The sequence below is a fragment of the Dioscorea cayenensis genome, chromosome 17 (genome assembly GCF_009730915.1).
Source record: "Dioscorea cayenensis subsp. rotundata cultivar TDr96_F1 chromosome 17, TDr96_F1_v2_PseudoChromosome.rev07_lg8_w22 25.fasta, whole genome shotgun sequence".
NCBI classification, from domain to species: domain Eukaryota; kingdom Viridiplantae; phylum Streptophyta; class Magnoliopsida; order Dioscoreales; family Dioscoreaceae; genus Dioscorea; species Dioscorea cayenensis.
This window is the reverse complement of record NC_052487.1, coordinates 21848395-21866508: the sequence shown is the minus strand read 5'-3', so window position 1 is coordinate 21866508 and position 18114 is coordinate 21848395. Positions and strand designations below refer to the sequence as shown.

At 38.3% G+C, this 18114-nt stretch overlaps 1 protein-coding gene and 1 long non-coding RNA gene across 6 annotated transcripts; one reads left to right on the top strand and one right to left on the bottom strand.

The window, feature by feature from the left end:
* The first annotated feature begins 52 nt into the window (after positions 1–52).
* On the top strand, positions 53–5183 carry LOC120280534. 5 transcript variants are annotated; one of them, XR_005542352.1, is made up of 4 exons: positions 53–153; positions 1462–2092; positions 4087–4191; positions 4275–5183. It is a non-coding gene; the product is annotated as an uncharacterized LOC120280534 (long non-coding RNA). The 5 variants fall into 5 exon arrangements; XR_005542351.1 differs by having other exon boundaries at positions 53–1249; XR_005542350.1 differs by having other exon boundaries at positions 53–1540; positions 1921–2092.
* A 1923-nt stretch (positions 5184–7106) lies between these two features.
* LOC120280112 (cytochrome P450 734A6-like) lies at positions 7107–10190 on the bottom strand. The gene is given in 6 exon segments (XM_039286849.1): positions 7107–7571; positions 7656–7751; positions 7753–8074; positions 8172–8446; positions 8568–8791; positions 9493–10190. Coding segments are annotated over 6 exon segments (1539 nt in total). The 5' UTR covers positions 9788–10190; the 3' UTR covers positions 7107–7244.
* Between the last annotated feature and the right edge of the window lie 7924 nt (positions 10191–18114).

Sequence of the window (18114 nt, the reverse complement as noted above, 5' to 3'; positions counted from 1 at the left end):
TTTCCAGGAAAGAAGTTGGAGGCATGCAAAGCTTACCTCTTTATGTCCAAGATGATGGTGGGGATTGCCACCTCTTTTGCTCTTCGGATGATGTGGCAAGATTTCCATCTGATTCTTGCAATTAAGTCATTCTTTTTCTTTTCAGACTGCCTGGTACTTTAAATTCTTTTAGTTCATTTGAGACTTGTGTGTCTATAATTCTTGCTACACAGAAGTGAGCATAACAAGGCTACAATTTTGCTGCTTAAGTATGCGACATGGAGATTCTTATAGATTTCCATTGAGAAACTTCCTCAATATTCTTTTTTTTTTACACTGTTGCTTGTTTTCTTGAATACTGGATTGTTTTAAATATGTAGAAGTTTGCCGTATGATAATCTTGTTATATAGATGTGGAAAATTCTTCTGACTACTATAATATCAAAGTTTTGTCCAACTGAAGGCCATAAAGGCTGTTGATTGATCTTCAAGTCAAGAATTTTGTGGATTTTGATCTTACTTTCAACAAGTTATTGTTGCAAAAGTTCTTGCATCCTTGCCATACATTAAATTACGAACAGATTGAGTGCTTCTTGATAGCTGGTCCAAAACATTCTGGTGTGCATAGGTTCTGAAGTTGTGGAACATAGAACAGGGTACTCTCACCTGGATGATATTATTATCTTGTGTAGAAATTTGAGTCTGATGCAGTCTTATGTTAACTTGTATAGCTTTTCTGAGTTGTGAGTAACCTCAGAATCATAAATCATCAACTGGCTATGGCTAGTGAGCTAATCATTATGTATAATTTCTTGCACAAGTCGCACCTCAGTTGGGTATGCTAAACATTTTTTTTTAGATTTTTAGGATGTACATACAGTAAACATTTTTTTTTCCTCTCCATGTCATTAATTAGTTATGCTTGATATCATAAAAAAAACACAAGAATTTGTTGGCTAGGAGATCTTCAAACCCTACCAGTGGTTTGTTGGTCAGGTTCTGCAGCCAACCTTTTTTCATTCTGATCTAACTTGCTTGCATGAATGGTTAGCCTGAGAATATCTGCAGTGGATGGCTATTGAACATCCTCAGTTAAAGTTTCCGTCACCTGCATTCTAGCGATCCATTGTGCTTTGGTTGCATTACTATCAATCTGATCATGAGGATGATTCTGATCCTGATTAATAGTGCTTTCAAGCATAGACAAATAATTGGAGCTGTTTTGCATCATGTGATGCTTCCATGTTGTGGATGAAGCATGATTGACTTGGTAAATAATATTTTTGGAAGGGCTTGGTTCAAGTGTTTTACTGCATGCAAACTTTTCTCATTATGTCCTGTGCATTTTCTTTTTGGCCAAGCCTTGATGAACTTTTCATGCAAAATTGCTATAGGGTAAGATAGAAAGATTAGTCATTCTGATGACATGCAGGAAGGTAAAGTTCTTCAAGACATAACATAAGCATTATATTACTGTGGCAGTTTGAATTATGGCGGCTGCATTCACCTGCAACTTGATTCACCTGGGGAGATGGGTTTGTGAGTAAGTCTTTATGTACAGGTAAATCTTTACATTTTCAACTACACTGTTAGGGCATGGTTTTATTTCTATTGACTTCTCACTAATGTTATGCAAATAATTTATGTATAAAACATTTATGATCACGGTTATCTTGTGTTTATTTATACTCGTTCATTGATAGTAATAGATGATGAACGTGTATGCATATAACCCTTCTTTGTCATGTGCATTTATTTATTTCATCTCATCTAATGATTGAAACTGACGAATGCATTCACTTCCACGTATATCTTAATCAGAGAACAAGCTTGGGAAAGCAAATATTCCCTTCTAATAGTTGTTTTTCTCTAGTGTTGGTGGGGTTAGATCATGTGGTGAATTGTAAATATTCTTGAATGATTCTGCCCTCTATATAGCAGTTGAGATCCCCTTTATGAAGTGATTGCCATCATGTGCTGGTTAGAACAAGCTCATGTGTCTTTCTGGTGATCAATGCGGCATAGGCATGTGAATAAACAGCAGTAGAGTTCTGGCTTTTCATTTATGTTGATGTACTGGCTGCAATAAACTCAGGAAACTGCAAGTAATTAGGTATGCTTTCCTAATTGTCTCTGCATTTTCAATACCAGGCTTTATGTATAGCATGTGAATGTCCTTATGTTTGTTTCTGTACCTTTTATACAAGTTTATACATTTTTGGGGGAAAGAAGAGCGGGGCGAACCCACTAGAGACCCAGGGACGTGCACAAGCCTCGGTGGAACAAGTGGGGACGGGGCCGCGCTCACGTGGGCGCTGAAACCACCCGTACACAACCACTATTCACAACTCCCAGAAATGTGCCCTCAGCCGAGAATCGAACTCTCACCACTCGGTGAGAGCTCTATCGGCGACCCGTGTACCAATAGACCCCAAGGTCGTTGGATGCTTACCTTTTATACAAGTTTATACCTTTGAATAGATACTTGCATTCTAACTTCTGCAACCTTGAACTTGTATTCTCACCAAAGGAATCACTTTTGTTATCTGGAGTACTGTGCGTCATATAGTATATGCTTGATTTCTGAACTTGATCTGTCATAAAAGTATAATTTCCTTTGTTCGAATTTAAAATGGATGCTTAAGGTTATGTGAAGCTAATCTTCATGTTTTGGTTGAAGCTGGCTCTTTAATTTATCTGAACTCGGCTGAATGTAGCATGCTTGCTTTTGTTAGAAGTTTATTTTACTGATAAAACTCCAATTGTCACTTGTTAAAGTGCTAGGCATGGATGGTGACTTCATGATATAGCCAATTTAACTCAGGGTCTAAATTAACCCATATGATTATTTATTACCCTTTAAATATTAGAATATTTTAGCTTTTCTGAAACACATTGTTTTCTTTTCTTTCCAAATGTGTCTGGTTTGGTCAGGATCCCCAAAAACAATTAAAAGAATGCACAGAGATTCACTGTAGGGCTAGAATTTGACTTCTGTAGCTTCTTGCTTCCAGGAAGCCATTGAAGAAAGATGATCTTGTGAATTTGTAGTCTAAATGGCAACACATAAATTGCTTACAGGCCTTTAAATAAACTCAAAATCTATATATTATACACTATGGCAGCTGTTGTTGAACTGCTGTTTTGGCTTTTGAAACACTAGTTGTCTGCCAAATGATGCTTCTCAGAAGTCAAAAGTCATTATGTGATTCTGTAGACAGTCAGACGTGGTCAAATGCTACTTAGCCTTGTCCAAATTTATATTAATCCATGACTGTCTCGGCAATTTCCTTGACTATGGATTATATGGATATCATGTTTTAAGGAAAACTGCAAGGAGGACAGAATACTTGCATAACACTTGGTACTCCATATGGTCTGACCGGTTCTCCTAACTAGTTAGTAATCTTTCAATTCAATACATTGTATTTGCAGTCAACCATCATTGTTGCCTTTTTTTCTTTAATTATTACTGTAGGTTTTCATTCTCCTTAAATGATGGATTTTGAATGGTTTGATATATTGATCAATTATGTGCCTAGTCTGGGTTATTTGTCCGTTAGGTTTGTGAAAGGTGCACATAGATGTGGGGAAAACCATTGGGCTGATGTCTCTATTCTGCCTTTAGATACTACTAGCCTTTATGCTTAACTTATCTGATGATTGATGAGGATAAGCTTTCTTTTTATTCATCCACTTGAGTATATAATAAGAATTAAAAATGATAGATGAATATATCCATGTGAAAAACGTGTATTGGCTTTTGTCATTTTTCTCTTATATCAGATTCCATTCTTTTTGATAACCACCATATTACCACTCAGCTATTAGTGCTTGAACTTTTTGACATCTGTAATAGCCTCAGTACTTGTTTTGTTGAATCAATGATATTGCCAATTTTCATTTTATCCCTTGAATGAAAGATGAGAACTTTAACAAACTTATCCATTTCATGGAGCATTGAACTCTTGGGCCACTTCCCCACATGATCATTTGCTTATTGTGATTACCACTTGCATGATATATGGAATTATTATATATATGAGATGATGTCCTTTCTTTCTTACTTTCTTTTTGCATTCATTGAGATTCTATGTGACATGACAGACTTCAATGGCTGCCAAAGTGCAAGCATGTCTCTTTGAGTTTACGAGAAGACTTAAAAGCTCACAGGAGATTGATGAACAAAGCTTGGCCAACCAAGACACTGAGGTATGCTATTATAATAATAACATTTGATCTGGCAAATCTGCAACAGCTAATAGTGCTTAAGAGGTCTCAATAATAATATGCAGCTGTAAACAACAAGCATAGGGAAGCAATCAGCAATGTGGTGGGTAAGTAAAAATATGGTTTCTACTTTGTGGGGTGTGGTGAGGGGAAATGGGGGGACTAACTAATTATGTTCTGATGCTCATGCTGCTGTGTCTGCAATTCTCCTGACAGAATGGCACAAATCAAGGACTAGAAAAAGGTGAAGAGGAGGCTCCAACAAGAACCAATGGGTCTCTGGCCTCTTGTTGGGTTGAGAGGTGCCTACAGATATAAACAAATGAGGGGCTTGATCAGGGATGAGTCTCAGCTGAAACCATGGATCTAAAAGAATTTTCTAGGGAAATGGACATAAATAACTGATGCAATTGCCAAAGTTACTCTATCTTTGTTTATAGGTACTGAAGGTGTGAATGAGCTGGAGTCCATGGTGATTGGTGACTGAAATCTAATAAACCATATCAAGCACAACATGTGTTTCTCAGTGCCCTGCCCTGCAGGTTTGGTATCAATAACTTTTACAATTCTAATTTCTAAGTATATGAAAAGCATAGCAGCAAAACTGATGACTGATGACTGATGACTGATAATTTTTTTTTGCGCCGTAATGTAATCTAATGTAATGCAATGTAATGACCACAGCTGTGCGGTAGTTGGTCGGACGGTTGTTGCGTGTAGACGAGCAACGGCTGACGAACTACCAGGCGTATGGGGTGGTGGCTATATTCTTTTTGTTATCTTCTCCTGTGAAGTCTTATGGCAATGCATTGACATTGTAGTATTTTAGTACTTGAGAGTTGAGTCTCATATTTTGCCAGGAGGCCATGATTCTCAATTTCTCATCACATTTGGCTTTTTAGAGTTGACTTGCTGAATTCTTATTAGTTTTTATGACAGTTGTGAAATTTCTTGAAGGAAACCAACCTTGTTTATCTGTTGAGAATAAAACTGATGCTTATCTGTGGGTGCTATGGTGGAGTTTTTATGTATTATTATTATTACTTTGCATGATTCTTGGAGCTTTATGATTAATTAAGATCAGCACCTTTCTGCATGTTATTAAAAAGAAAAGAAATAAGAGGAAAAAGATTCCTGTTATTAGTGTCTCTCATGTTGCTGTACTATATATATACTGTTGGCAGTCAAAACAGAAAATAAAGTTTGTGTACTTGCTCAAATGGTTTTGGTTGAGATTAGTGCAACATTGTGTTCAAAACTATTTTGGATTGTGTTTCTTGTTTTGATATTCATTAATTAATTGTGTAGTATGACTAGTGAAAATACATATTTATGTGAAACCTTACGAATAACATATGGGTAATTGACTTTGATTATTAAACTTAATGTCAACCAACGTTTGTTAATTAAACTACATAAACATGACCTTAATTTTTGAATTGTGATAATCCTGATGGGGATGCTTTGAATTTTTATTTCTATTTTTTTTTAAAATTTTTTAGATTTTTAGAAGTATAAATATATGGGAGAATAATAGACATTGGAACAGCATGTGGGTTTACTTGCATTCCAGGGAAATCTTTAGCACACATTAGTTTTCTTTCTCCCTAGTTCATGTGTAATAGGCTTCATGCTCAAATGATTAAGAATATATATATATATTTTTTATTCAACCATTTTATTAATTAATCACCATTTTTTATTATAAAAATAAGTAAACCATGAATTCATTAGAAAAAGAGATAAACAAAGATGTAATTATGGACATGTAAGAGTGCATACACTGATACACACACAAAATTAAAAAAATAATAATAATAATTTCTTGAACTTGCTTACACGCATGAGTATATGATAAAAGTAGATAAACCATGCATTAGTATAACAAGTATATAGCACTTGATTATGAAGTTTTGAGAAGATTATAGAAAAAAGTCCCAATAATAAACTCTCAAAATAACAAATGTCTAAAAATAAACCAACAAATCATGTATGTTAATATCATCAAAATCTAAAAATAATAAGGAATCAATTCATGGTCCTCAAATTTTCAATTTTTTCACATCATTTTTTTTTGTTACCAAGTTTAGATTCAGAACACAATGATGATTTTTTGCACTGGGTATATAACACCCCTGTGTGTGTGTGTGTGTGTGTGTGTGTGTGAACATAACTGATGATTTTTTGCATGCCATACTAGTGGTTTCATGAAAAGCATAGAGTAGCTCCAAATTTTTCTTAGTATATATATATATATATACAGTGAAAGACCCAACACTCAAGGTTTTCATCAATTTCAAAGATTATAATAAGAGGAAAACACATAATTATTATTAATTTACTTTCACATCTTTTGAGATTACTGTCTCGATTACAGAGAACTTATTGTTTCCTCTTGTGATTAGAGCATGCCAATAACAATATATACTACATGTCACAACAAAGGCTACAAATATTGTTAACAAAGTTAGAGGGTTGTTAAACACTGAAAAGAAGATTAATAAATATCCTTATACATATACATACATATATATATATATATATACAATGAGATTGGTCACATGCTCTTCTTCTTGCTCAGATGTTCCCTTTTATATTAATTTATTTAATATATTGTGGAGAGATCCATTCATTAAGATTGAGGAAAGATCCTGGATCCCACTTACTATCTTCTATTTGTGATTCACTACTTTTATTTATTTATTTATTTATTTATTTATTTTGTGAGTTAAATCTTTAACAGGTATTTACAAAGAGAACCAGTTCGCAAGACAAGGATGAGATTCACTCAAGTACATCTAACTTTAGGTACAAATGCAACAGTTAGCAATACTTAATAATATATATATATATATATGTTAACAGTGATCATTATAAAATTAACAAAAAGACTTGGGCACCAATCGCAAGAGGGATTCAGTGTGGGTCCATCACTCTGAATGGACGGTGATAAGGGCTTGAAGATCACGGGAGCACCGTACTGCGGGTAAAGCAACATCAGAACCGTCGGTGCGTGCACGTATCTTGGCGCAAGACTAAACCTGAACCGCTGGAGCAGGATAGCGATGGTTAGCTTTGCCTCCAAAAGCGCCAAGCTTTTTGCCAATACACATGCGTGGTCCAACCCCAAACGGAATGAAGCCCGTTGGGCTTCGGGCCCTATCCATGAATCGGGCCGGGTTGAACTCCGCCGCATCCGGTCCCCAAATCTTAACGTCATGATGGACGGCCATTATCGGGATCAAGATCTCCGTCCCCTGCGGTATCTTGTACCCTCGGAGCTCCACATCCACCTTCGCTTTCCTTATCGTTGCCACCGCCGGTGGATACAACCTCAACGTCTCGTTTATTATCATCCCCAGCTGTTAAATAAATAAATAAATTTAAAAATAAAAAAAATAAAAAAATAAAAAAATAAAGATGATCCGGCGGAGTAGAGTAACAACCGTCTTGAGTTTAGCGAGATGGTCGCGGGAAGTAGGGATGTCACGTGAGCCGCAGAAGCGGAGGACCTCGTGGCGGGCGAGTTCTTGCCACTCAGGGGTGCATGGCGAGGAGCACGGTAGTCCACGTCAGCAGGTTGGATGTGGTCTGCTTACCCGCGAAGAAGAAAGTCTTGCACTCCTCCACGATCTCATTCGCCGGCGTGCTCGCCTTTATCATTTGTCCTAACAAATCTTTACAGTATTCATGCTGCCCATCATCATCATCATCATCATCATCATCATCCTTCTTCCTCCTCCTCCTCCTCATCTCTTCTTCTTCCAAACTGCTCTCTTTTCTTTTCTTTATTAACCCAACCAAATTCTTCTTTATCTCTTTATCTAATCTCCATGAACTTGCATTCCTCTTCGTTGGCAGAAACCTGCTCAAATTATCAATATACATATATATATATATATATATAAGTTTTAATATAAACGTAATGTTGTTGTTGTTTTTGGTATGTTGATGTTTCTGACCTGTAACCAGGGATGAGGACTTTGCGGAAGGCCTCGGCGGCGAAGGTCATTTGTTGAGCTTGGAGATGGCAAACGGCACGGCCATCATCGTAGCTTTGGCCGAAAGCTGTTCGAGTGATGGTGTCTTCAGTGACAGTATGAAACCATTCAGAGACATCTATCTCTATTTCTTCTATTTCTTCTTCTTCTGATGATAATGATGATGATGCCTTTGCCACCTTCATCTTGTCTTCTAACATCTTCAGCACTGTCTTTCCAATGTACGGGATCAACAACTGTTTCATAAAAACACTTCTTCTTCTTATTATTTATTTATTATATGTATATATATATATATATAATGAAAATGAGGAAGTACTGCATGAGTACATATATATTAATTAAAGAACGGATGACCTTGAGGTTGTCCATGTGGAAAGTGGGTGTGAGGACTTTGCGGTGATGAGCCCATTTCTCGCCGCGGAGACTGACGAGGCCGTCACCTTCGAGCTGGCGAACGAGAGGATGGGACTCGTAGCGGTCGAAGGCGTCGGAGCGGGAGACGAGGATCTCACGGATGAGGTCTGGGTCGGAGACGGTGAGACGTGGAGTGGGACCGAACCAGAGGAGGAATGTGGAGCCTGATCATCATCATCATCATCATATTATTATTATTACTTTGATAGACTACTGCATTATGCATGAATTATGAATGTATTACAATTTTGATAATGATGATGATATTATGAGTAGTAAATAGTAATAGGTAGAGCTATAGCTAGCTCTCTCTTTCAGAAGGTTTGCAAAGGCAAAAAAAAAAAAATAAAAAGAAAGGGACAATGAAAATGAAAGGCAACACAGGAGAGTGTGTCAATTATTGGTGGGATGTTTATGCAAGGAATGTGGAAAGATCATGGAGTTAATACTTGATGCCCAGAGGTGTATAGCTCATTGATCAGAGTTGCAGAATCACTGTAAAAGGTGGTTAGAGATGTACAGTGGAAACAGTGTAAATAGTGCAGTGCAGACCCAGTGGGATATGGCAAAAGTAAAAAGGCAGAGAAAGAGATGCATCAAATATTTTCTTTCTTTTATTGAAATTTTTTTTTTATTAATTTATTTATTTTACAAAAACTTTTGGAAAAAAACAGTGGAATAACACAAGCACCCCACTACAAATCTTTGGCAGGAGAAAAGAGCATGGAAAGAGTACTACTACTGCAAAAAGGGCCTGCTCGTTATGGGTAAAGCCAAAAATAAAACAACCAAAGTAAACAGAGGATCAAAGTACACCAGTAACAAACTCAAAAGAAAAATCCAAACCATGAACACAAGAACATACCATAGATCTTTTTCCAGTGATGATAGAAGGAGAGAACTCTTGGAAGGACGTTGTGTGAGTTGTGTGGAATCATTGGCTTAGAAGAAGCCTCCAACATGAAACCAACCATCTCCTTCACATTGCCTAGAAAGAAACGGTATGGAGGACCTCTAATACCTTGCTTTGAGAAGTGTTCTTCCAATCTCCTTGGTCTCCACCATAACAACTCCACCATCTTCATTCCCATCACCAAACTCAAACCCACAACAAAAACAACAACAACAACCATTACCCACTTCAACTCCTCTTCTCCCATCTCTTGCTCCTAATTAACTCTTGCTCTTCTTTCTTCTAAAGAGAAAGTGAGAAGGAGTTGGCTATATATATATATATATATATAGGGAGGAGACTTAGGACAGGACAAAGAAAGACCGGCGCCGTTTGAGGCTAGAAGGGTCAATATGACTTTATATTCAGATTGTTAACAAAAGAGCTTAGGCTACCACTGTTCAACAACTCACAAGGCATTTAAATTGAGAGAGAGTAACAGAAAGACTGACACTTGTGATGAGAGAGACAGAGAGAGAGAGAGAGAGAAAGGCTGACACTTGTGATGAGAGAGAGAGAGAGAGAGAGAGTAACAGAAGAAGAAGAAGAGGAAAGACTGACACTTGTGATGATTGTGTGCTCTGGATTGCCACCAGGCCCTCTTATTATGAATGAGAAACTGGTGCATTTATAACAGGGTTCTTGTCCTTATTGGTATTGTAAAGAGAACCCTTAGAACAAGGAATTAAGGCAAAGGCTTTTTAATCTATTATGAATGAAATCCCTTTCACCAATGCTTGACACCATAAAACACTCTTTGAAAAGCCCCACCATTACCAGTCCCAGTCCCTCTCAGAGGAAAATGAAAGCTACTCATGTACTACATCAAGTCTCTGGAAATGAATCACCCTTTTCCATATCAAATGCAAGCCAGGTTGTTGGGCTCATTCAATGTAATGGCATCATTGAATGTTAAAAAGAGAATGGCATACTACAAGGTTAAGATGATTGATGATTGGAGAACCATTCCTTCAAAAGTGAGTGGTAAATCTGTTTCTCCTTTACCCTTCATTTAATGTTATAACTTTAAGCAAATAAACATACTATGTACTTGTCATGATCCAAATGGAAGGTTAAAGGACCAAGTTGCAAGCTGCATTTAATTACTAAATTAATCTAATCTCACTCTTAGACGTAATGGAATTCTTTTGAGTATAATTAATCATCTCAAGCATAGCCTGACATCATTCAAGTTTTTATTAAATATCAAACCAAAAGATAATGTTCTACTTGATCTTCAGTTGAATTCTTCCAATAAGTATCACTGTATTAGTTGAATCATCCATTTTTAGGGTGATGAAACACTACTGAGGCAGAGGAGTTCAAATATTCAAGGATATGAGTGACACTTAGGAGCCACTTTATATATATATATATATATATATATAACAAGAATAAAATTCCCCAATGAAGCAAACAATAAAGAGGGATTAAGGATCAAATCTCTAGCAAAGTATATAAGCTTAGAGGATTGTGTTGATTGTGGGGATGGGGGGATGCACTAAGGATGGATTTGCTTCAATGTTGTGAAGGTGGGGGGCCCTTAACAAAGGAAAGGAAGAGGCACACTTTCCTCCAATACATGTCCTAATGAAACCAAGACAAGCAGGGACCATGTCCTTTCAAATGGTGCCATAGCCAAAAGCACAACCCCAATGCTAGGCTTTGGGGTCCTATGTCTCTGCTCTATTTCCCCTTCTCTATAATCATTTTTCTCCTATTAAGACAAAGCTATCCTATTTCAATCTCATGGAGGGTCCCTTAATCTTAACTATAAGCTTAGAATTGCATGTCCTGATGACAAGTATGGCTAAAACACCACAACTTTTCATTGGCACACTACAGTCAAGCAAAAAAAATCAGTTAATATGGCCTCCATTCATTGCATGAAGAGCTGCATACACTGTATGAGTTTCAACATAGAGAGAGGAACAGTGGATATTAGGTGTGGCTGCACATCAACACCTCATCTCTAACATTCAATATCTCATACCAAATAATATGCAACATAACCTTTCTCTGCTCCCATCTACATCACGCATGAAAACATGTCGGATGTTTTTTTATAATCAATGATATATGTTGTCACAATATTTATGAATTAAAAGCATGTCCTCATTGGCCATATACCAACCTTATAATTGGGTGATATATATCTTAGTTGTATAATAAGTACATAATACTATGGTTGGTGTATCTCCCCATATCCTCTAAAGATTTTTTTTTTTTTTTGGGTGCATTTAACTAAAAACTATAAAAATCTCACAGAAGTTTATTTATTTATTTTTGTATATATCTACATTATAGAGTAGGAAAAGGTGATAGCTTATTGAAATGACTTAGGTAATTAATAGGTATAGGTTATATAAAAAAAAAGCAAATTGGAGAAAATCAAAGCTAGAGATGTAACCCACTTTCTTGGCATCTAGTTTGGTTGTTATGCTCTCAAAAGTAGTACAAGAAACTCAATTGGTCCACAGAAGGCAGAGGCTTGAGACCCAATCTTTTGCTGGACCAGGCTGACATAACTAGAAACCAAATGCTCATCTTTTTGCTTGCAAGATGACAAATGAGAAGATGCAATCACTTACAAAAGGGACTGGAACTTTGGAAGATGAACAAAAGAATCCAACCAGGAAATCATGAAAAACAATGAATATATTATTGTCAAATGTATTATAACCCTTTTCTGGCCTTTACCTCCTCTTAAAATCATGTCTATAAAGCTGTGAGAAATTTTGGCTGTTTCAGAAGGGAGTGCTTGTAGTGCTTTGTTTGGTCTTCAGGAAATTTGATCAGATGATTTGATGTATATATGTGGGGGTCCTCAGAGTTTCTGTTTTCCTTTTTCTCTCTCTACAGAGAGAAAAAAGAAAAATAACATAGAGAATATGCTCGAATTTTTAAACATTTCAAAAGAATGCTATACATGTGGTCATATTCATTGTAAATCCTTCTTCTTCAGAGTCTTGTCTCTTTTCTCACAAAGATTGTATTTATACACTGTGGGACAATGGCTGCAGTTTATGCAAATCATGTCACTGTGTACTACTGTGAGCCTCAAAATGACCAGATAAATGGAGAATGTACTTTAAAATGGCCAGCAAGATGCCAAACAACATAGCTGACAAATTTAGTCAGTTTAGGTATATAGAGCTGTTAAGATATGGTGGCCTTTCTCCTTTAAAAGAGTTACCAAACCCCACAACCACTCTCCTTTGCAAGGGATTGGATGTCCTTTGCCATGTTGCCTTTAAGGATGATGCTTTCTAGCTAATAAAACCAAATCTGATATAGTTTTTAACAACTCCCATGTCTTATCAGTGAAGATGTCTACCATATTAGTTGGAAGTCGGTTTGTGCAATCAATCTTGAACAAAAAAAATATGAATTGTTTCCAACTATTTTCCATCCTAAGCAATCCCAAGTTGTCAAAAATATACAAATCTTTTGAAACAGAAGTTGTTTCAGTGTTTCACTATCTCTGATTTGAATAAATGGGTCATCCTTATTCCTTTTGAAAGGATTGTTGAAAGTTGAGGGGGAATGCTGTTGCATTTCAACATCATTCACATAGTGGTCATTCAAACAAAGTCCAGATCATGAAGTTTTCCAAGCAACTATTAAAGCAATTATTCGCCACTAATAAAGGAAGCATCAGACTTCAGTAGACAAGCAGGTGAATTAATTGGGTCAAAGATGGCGTGAATTTCCTTATCATAATCTTCTAAACTAAAGCAATACGGCGAGCTTAATTGGAAGACCATTAGTGGTGGGCTTGGTGCTGAATTTGATTAGAAATTGACATGATATCTAACCGTGTTCCAAGTGTCTTCTTGTTTGAGTTTATGGTGTCACTTCCTTATATAGTTACACCTAAATGAACAGAAAGTCTTCCAAATCAATAGTCCTACGCTTTGATAATCTGACAAGAACTCAACTACAATGTTCCATGCAACAGAGATAATAAATTGGTCATACTTGTTTTGAACTTGTAACTACTTCCAAAAATGTTGTCAGATATCTTCTGGTATTCATAATATTCATAAGTTGTTCTCTTGAATACCTTATCTAGATGAAGGCATGCTATGCTATACACATTTCATATTTTTGAAAAAATGGATAAATCACATAGATTGAAATTAAAAAAAAAAGTTACAGAAGCCTCGAAAAGAAATAGAAAACAAAAACAGACAACAGACTACAGACTACAAGATGATCATCCACTTGACATGGACTAACACAGGAAAGAAAACAGCAAGACTACACAAGCAAACTGAGACAATGAAGATAGAAGACAGTGGCCCCGGCCAGAGCATGAAAGAGAGGTCATTTCCTGTGGTGGATCCACCCTAACTTGCAAATATGTTTCTTCATATATTCAGCCCACGAACGAGTTTGGGACATAAAGAAGTCCAAACACTCTATTGATAATAGTTGGAAATTTTATAGACCTAGTTAATTTGCAATGCTGATAAGTAATAAGAGAATAATATATCCTCACAACATAGTTAGTTCACACCTTTTTAATTTTAGATCTCAACAACATAGTAGAGGAATAAAAATTCAAATTTTTAAAAATGGGATCCTCAGGCGAGCCTCCTCCTCCTCCCTCTTGGGCGGACATTGCTAGTGCGGTTCACAAACGACCGGCGCCCTCTGCGGCTCTAGATGAAGCGATGCTAGCCTGACTCAAAGCCTCGGTCACTGACTCTGTTCGTGTTGATGCCGAAATGAAGCAGAAAGCGCATCGTCGTTTTCAGCTTGCTCTTTATGGCAAGCTTTTTGGAAAATCTCCCCCGTTTGAGACGGTTAAAACCATTCTTTTGGGGCTTTGGAAAACCCTTGGAAGCATTCACATCTCTGATATGCCGAATGGATACTTGCTCATTCGTTGTGAGATGGAATCGACCAAAGATCAACTGTTGTTTGGAGGTCCATGGACGGTTAATGGTCTTACCCTGCAACTAGTTCCTTGGCAACCTTTTTTTGAGCCTGCTCATGCCAAGCTGAATAGGGCTATGGTGTGGTTATTGTTAAGACAGGGACCCACCACCCTAACTTCTCCATAACCGCAGTTACAGGGAAGGGTTGGTGGTGGTATATCAACTAGAGGGAAGCGTCTCCCACAGACGATGTGGGACTATGGTCCTAAGCCACTGCGTCCCAACAGTTACAACTCCACAATCTTCCAATTGAACTGTGGGATGGGGAAACCTTGGAGACCATCACGGAACCCATCGGTAGACTATTGAAGGTGGACGAGTTTACCTTGACGTTGTCCAGAGCTCGCTACGCTAGGGTTTGCCTTGAACTCGATCTTGCTCGCCCGCTGAAGAGAGGCTTATGGTTGGAAGACGGAGACAATAGGGTTTTTGTGGTGATACTGTATGAACGTTTACCAACGTTTTGCTATTTATGTGGTATGGTTGGGCATGGTGCAAACAGCTGCAGCCGCCGATCTGGAAGCTCTCCGGATGATCAGAGGATGGAGGAGGCCCTGGATGGTGGTCCTTATCTTCATTCTCCTGATCCGGTCCAGGAGGGATCACAGGTGAGGCTGGGAGCAGCTCGGTCCGCGGAGGAGCAGGTTCCAGCTGGGGACCAGCCCCGTACCGAGAAGGATAACCAATGTCCCGTGACTGAGTTTGGATCTTGGATGATCGCCACACGCCGGAAAAACTGGGGCAGGGGTCGCGGTGGTTCCAGTTTCTCGGCACGTGGGTCGCACGTGCGGAGAGGTGGTAGGGATGATGTATCTCCAACCGTCCGTTCTTCTCGAGATGAGGCCAATACTGTTGCGTTGTCCGATGGTCCGCACGTGGATGGCTCTGGTCGTTCGGGTGGGACACGTGGTGGGCATCGACCACGTGGTGGAGGGCGTGGTGGGTTTTCAAATCAGGGGCACGACCGTTCACAAATTTTGTCTTCTCCCATTTTGGCAGTACATGACATTGGGTCTAACGTCTCCTGTGTTTCCGACCGTTTGAAAACCCCATCCCCTTCTACTGATGTGCCACAGGACTCGATTACTGACATTGTTCCTGTTTCGCAGACTCCCAATGAGACACTATTGATGGACTCCGGTGCTATTAATGGTTCTCTGAAGCCAGACAAGAAAGGGAAAAAAATACTAATTGAAGCTTCAGGTTCTGTGGCAGGGCAAATCCTCGCCAACAACTCAGCTTGGAAAAAAGAAATGGCCGGGGTCTCGGCTCGCTCCCCGGCAGAGTCCGATTCACCTCCGACTGTTCTCATGAACATTGATGAGACGCCGGCCTCTACTGCTGTCAATCTTGATCTTCATCAACAGGCTGTTGGAAACCTCGAAACTATGCTCTCTGATGGAGAAGATGAATCTGAATACTCGGAGGACTCTATGGATGATTCTGATGAATCTGATCAGGAGATGGACATAAATGATGAGGTTGATGACTCCACCACTCTTAGCAAATTTCAAGAGGGAGTCAGAAAGGAATCCTTAGCTAGAAAAGGAACCAACCTGCAAATGATCACACAGAAGAAAGGCCGACTTGGGGACAGTGATGACGGGGACCCAATCAGGATTTCTCGAGTTCAATCTGCTTCTGATTGATCTGTTTTTCAGGATTCTTATCTCTTTGTTTTACTTATAATTTAGTTTTTTGTTTTCACTAGTGTTTTGATGATGGACAAACTTAATATTATTGGGTGGAACTGTAGGGGTTCGTCTGGGTTCGACAAGATCAATCGTGTTCGCAGACTCATGTGCGAGAAAAAAATTGACATTTTCGCTCTGGTTGAGACTAGAGCTAATGAGGAGAGGATTTTTCGTCTTTGCAAACACTTTGCCAAATCGTGGAATTGGGCGGCCATTCTGGCTGATGGCTACTCGGGAGGGATCATTGTCTTATGGCTCAAACATCTTGGCAAGATTTCTCCAGTCGCCCACTCCAAAAGAGTTCTACATCTAATTTTTTCTTCTTCAGGGGATCATCCGTGGATTATTTCGGTGGTGTATAATGCGTTACACATCAAGTTACAGAGTAAGCTTTGGAAAGAACTTTCGTGTATTCCTAAGCTGGATCTTCCTTGGATTGTTCTGGGGGATTTCAACGCCATCACCTCTTCGTCGGATCATCGAGGGAGTAACTTTGCTTATTATGCTAGAAAGGCTGATCTTTTCTCTAAATTCATTACTAATAATGCTCTGTTTGATGTCAGCTTCTCGGGGGCCTCTTTCTCGTGGTGCAATGGTCAAAGGGGGCTTGTGAGGCGTTGGGCTCGGCTTGACAGATGCCTTGTTAACGATTTTTGGTTAGCTCGTTCTAATTCTATTCATATTAATTATCTTCCGAGGGTTTTCTCTGATCATCTGCCTATGCTCATTTCCATTGCCAAAAATCCCTCCAATGCCCGTAAGATTTTTCGTTTTGAGAATTACTGGTTGGAAAATGCTAATTTTATCTCTGAAATCCGTAAATCTATGTCTAATAATGCTCACTCAAATCCTATGCATGCTTTCTATCATGTTTTAGCTCGGATTAGGAGGGGTATTTGCTCCATTAGACAATATGGTTTGGGTGCTCTTGATACAGAGATTAAAAATACTAAAGTTCAGCTCCAGGCTTTAGAGGTCAATGATATGTTAAGCTCTAATTTTGACCTGGATGGTTTCAGGAGTTTACAGAACAGATACAGAGCTTTGTTGAGACAAAATCACATTCGTTGGGCCCAAAAGTCTAGATTTAATTGGATCATTGGTGGGGATAAGAATTCTTCTTTCTTTCACAGAAGTGTGAGGATTCGTAGACACCATAATTCCATTTCTAGTATTTATGATCAGGATGACAGGTGCCACACTGCTTCTCAACAAATTGAACTCACCCTGTTGACTCATTTCACTAATCTTTGGAACAACTATGATTCAAGAGATCTTGACTGGTTTCTTGTAGCTCTTCCAACTGATCTTCCTTCCCTATCCTTGGGGCAAAAATCTTCTCTAAACAAACCTGTGTCCAAGGATGAAATTTATCAAACACTTCTTTCTCTATCTGAGGGTAAATCTCCTGGTCTTGATGGTATGAATGTTGAGTTTTATAAATTTTTCTGGATGGATATTGAGAAGCATTTGGTACCTGTCATTCTATATTTTTTTGACAAAGCTATGATGCCTAAAGCCTGGGGTAGAACTTATATTACATTAATTCCTAAGAAAGAGCACCCTAAATTTGCTTCTGATTTTCGTACTATATCTCTTTGTAATGTTGCATATAAGATCATCACCAAAATTCTAGCTAATCGTATTAAGAAGGTTATTACTTTCTTGGTTGGTAAGGAACAAAGTGGGTTCGTGCCGGGTTGCTCTCCCGTAGATAATATTATTGTTGTTCAGGAAATTTTTCACTCCATTAATCAGGAGAGAACCATCCCCCCTAGGATGATTGTTAAAGTGGATATTGAAAAGGCCTATGACACTCTTAATTGGAATGTTATTTTGGCAACTCTTGTCAAAATGAATTTTCCTGGCAACTGGATTTCTTATGTTAGAACCTG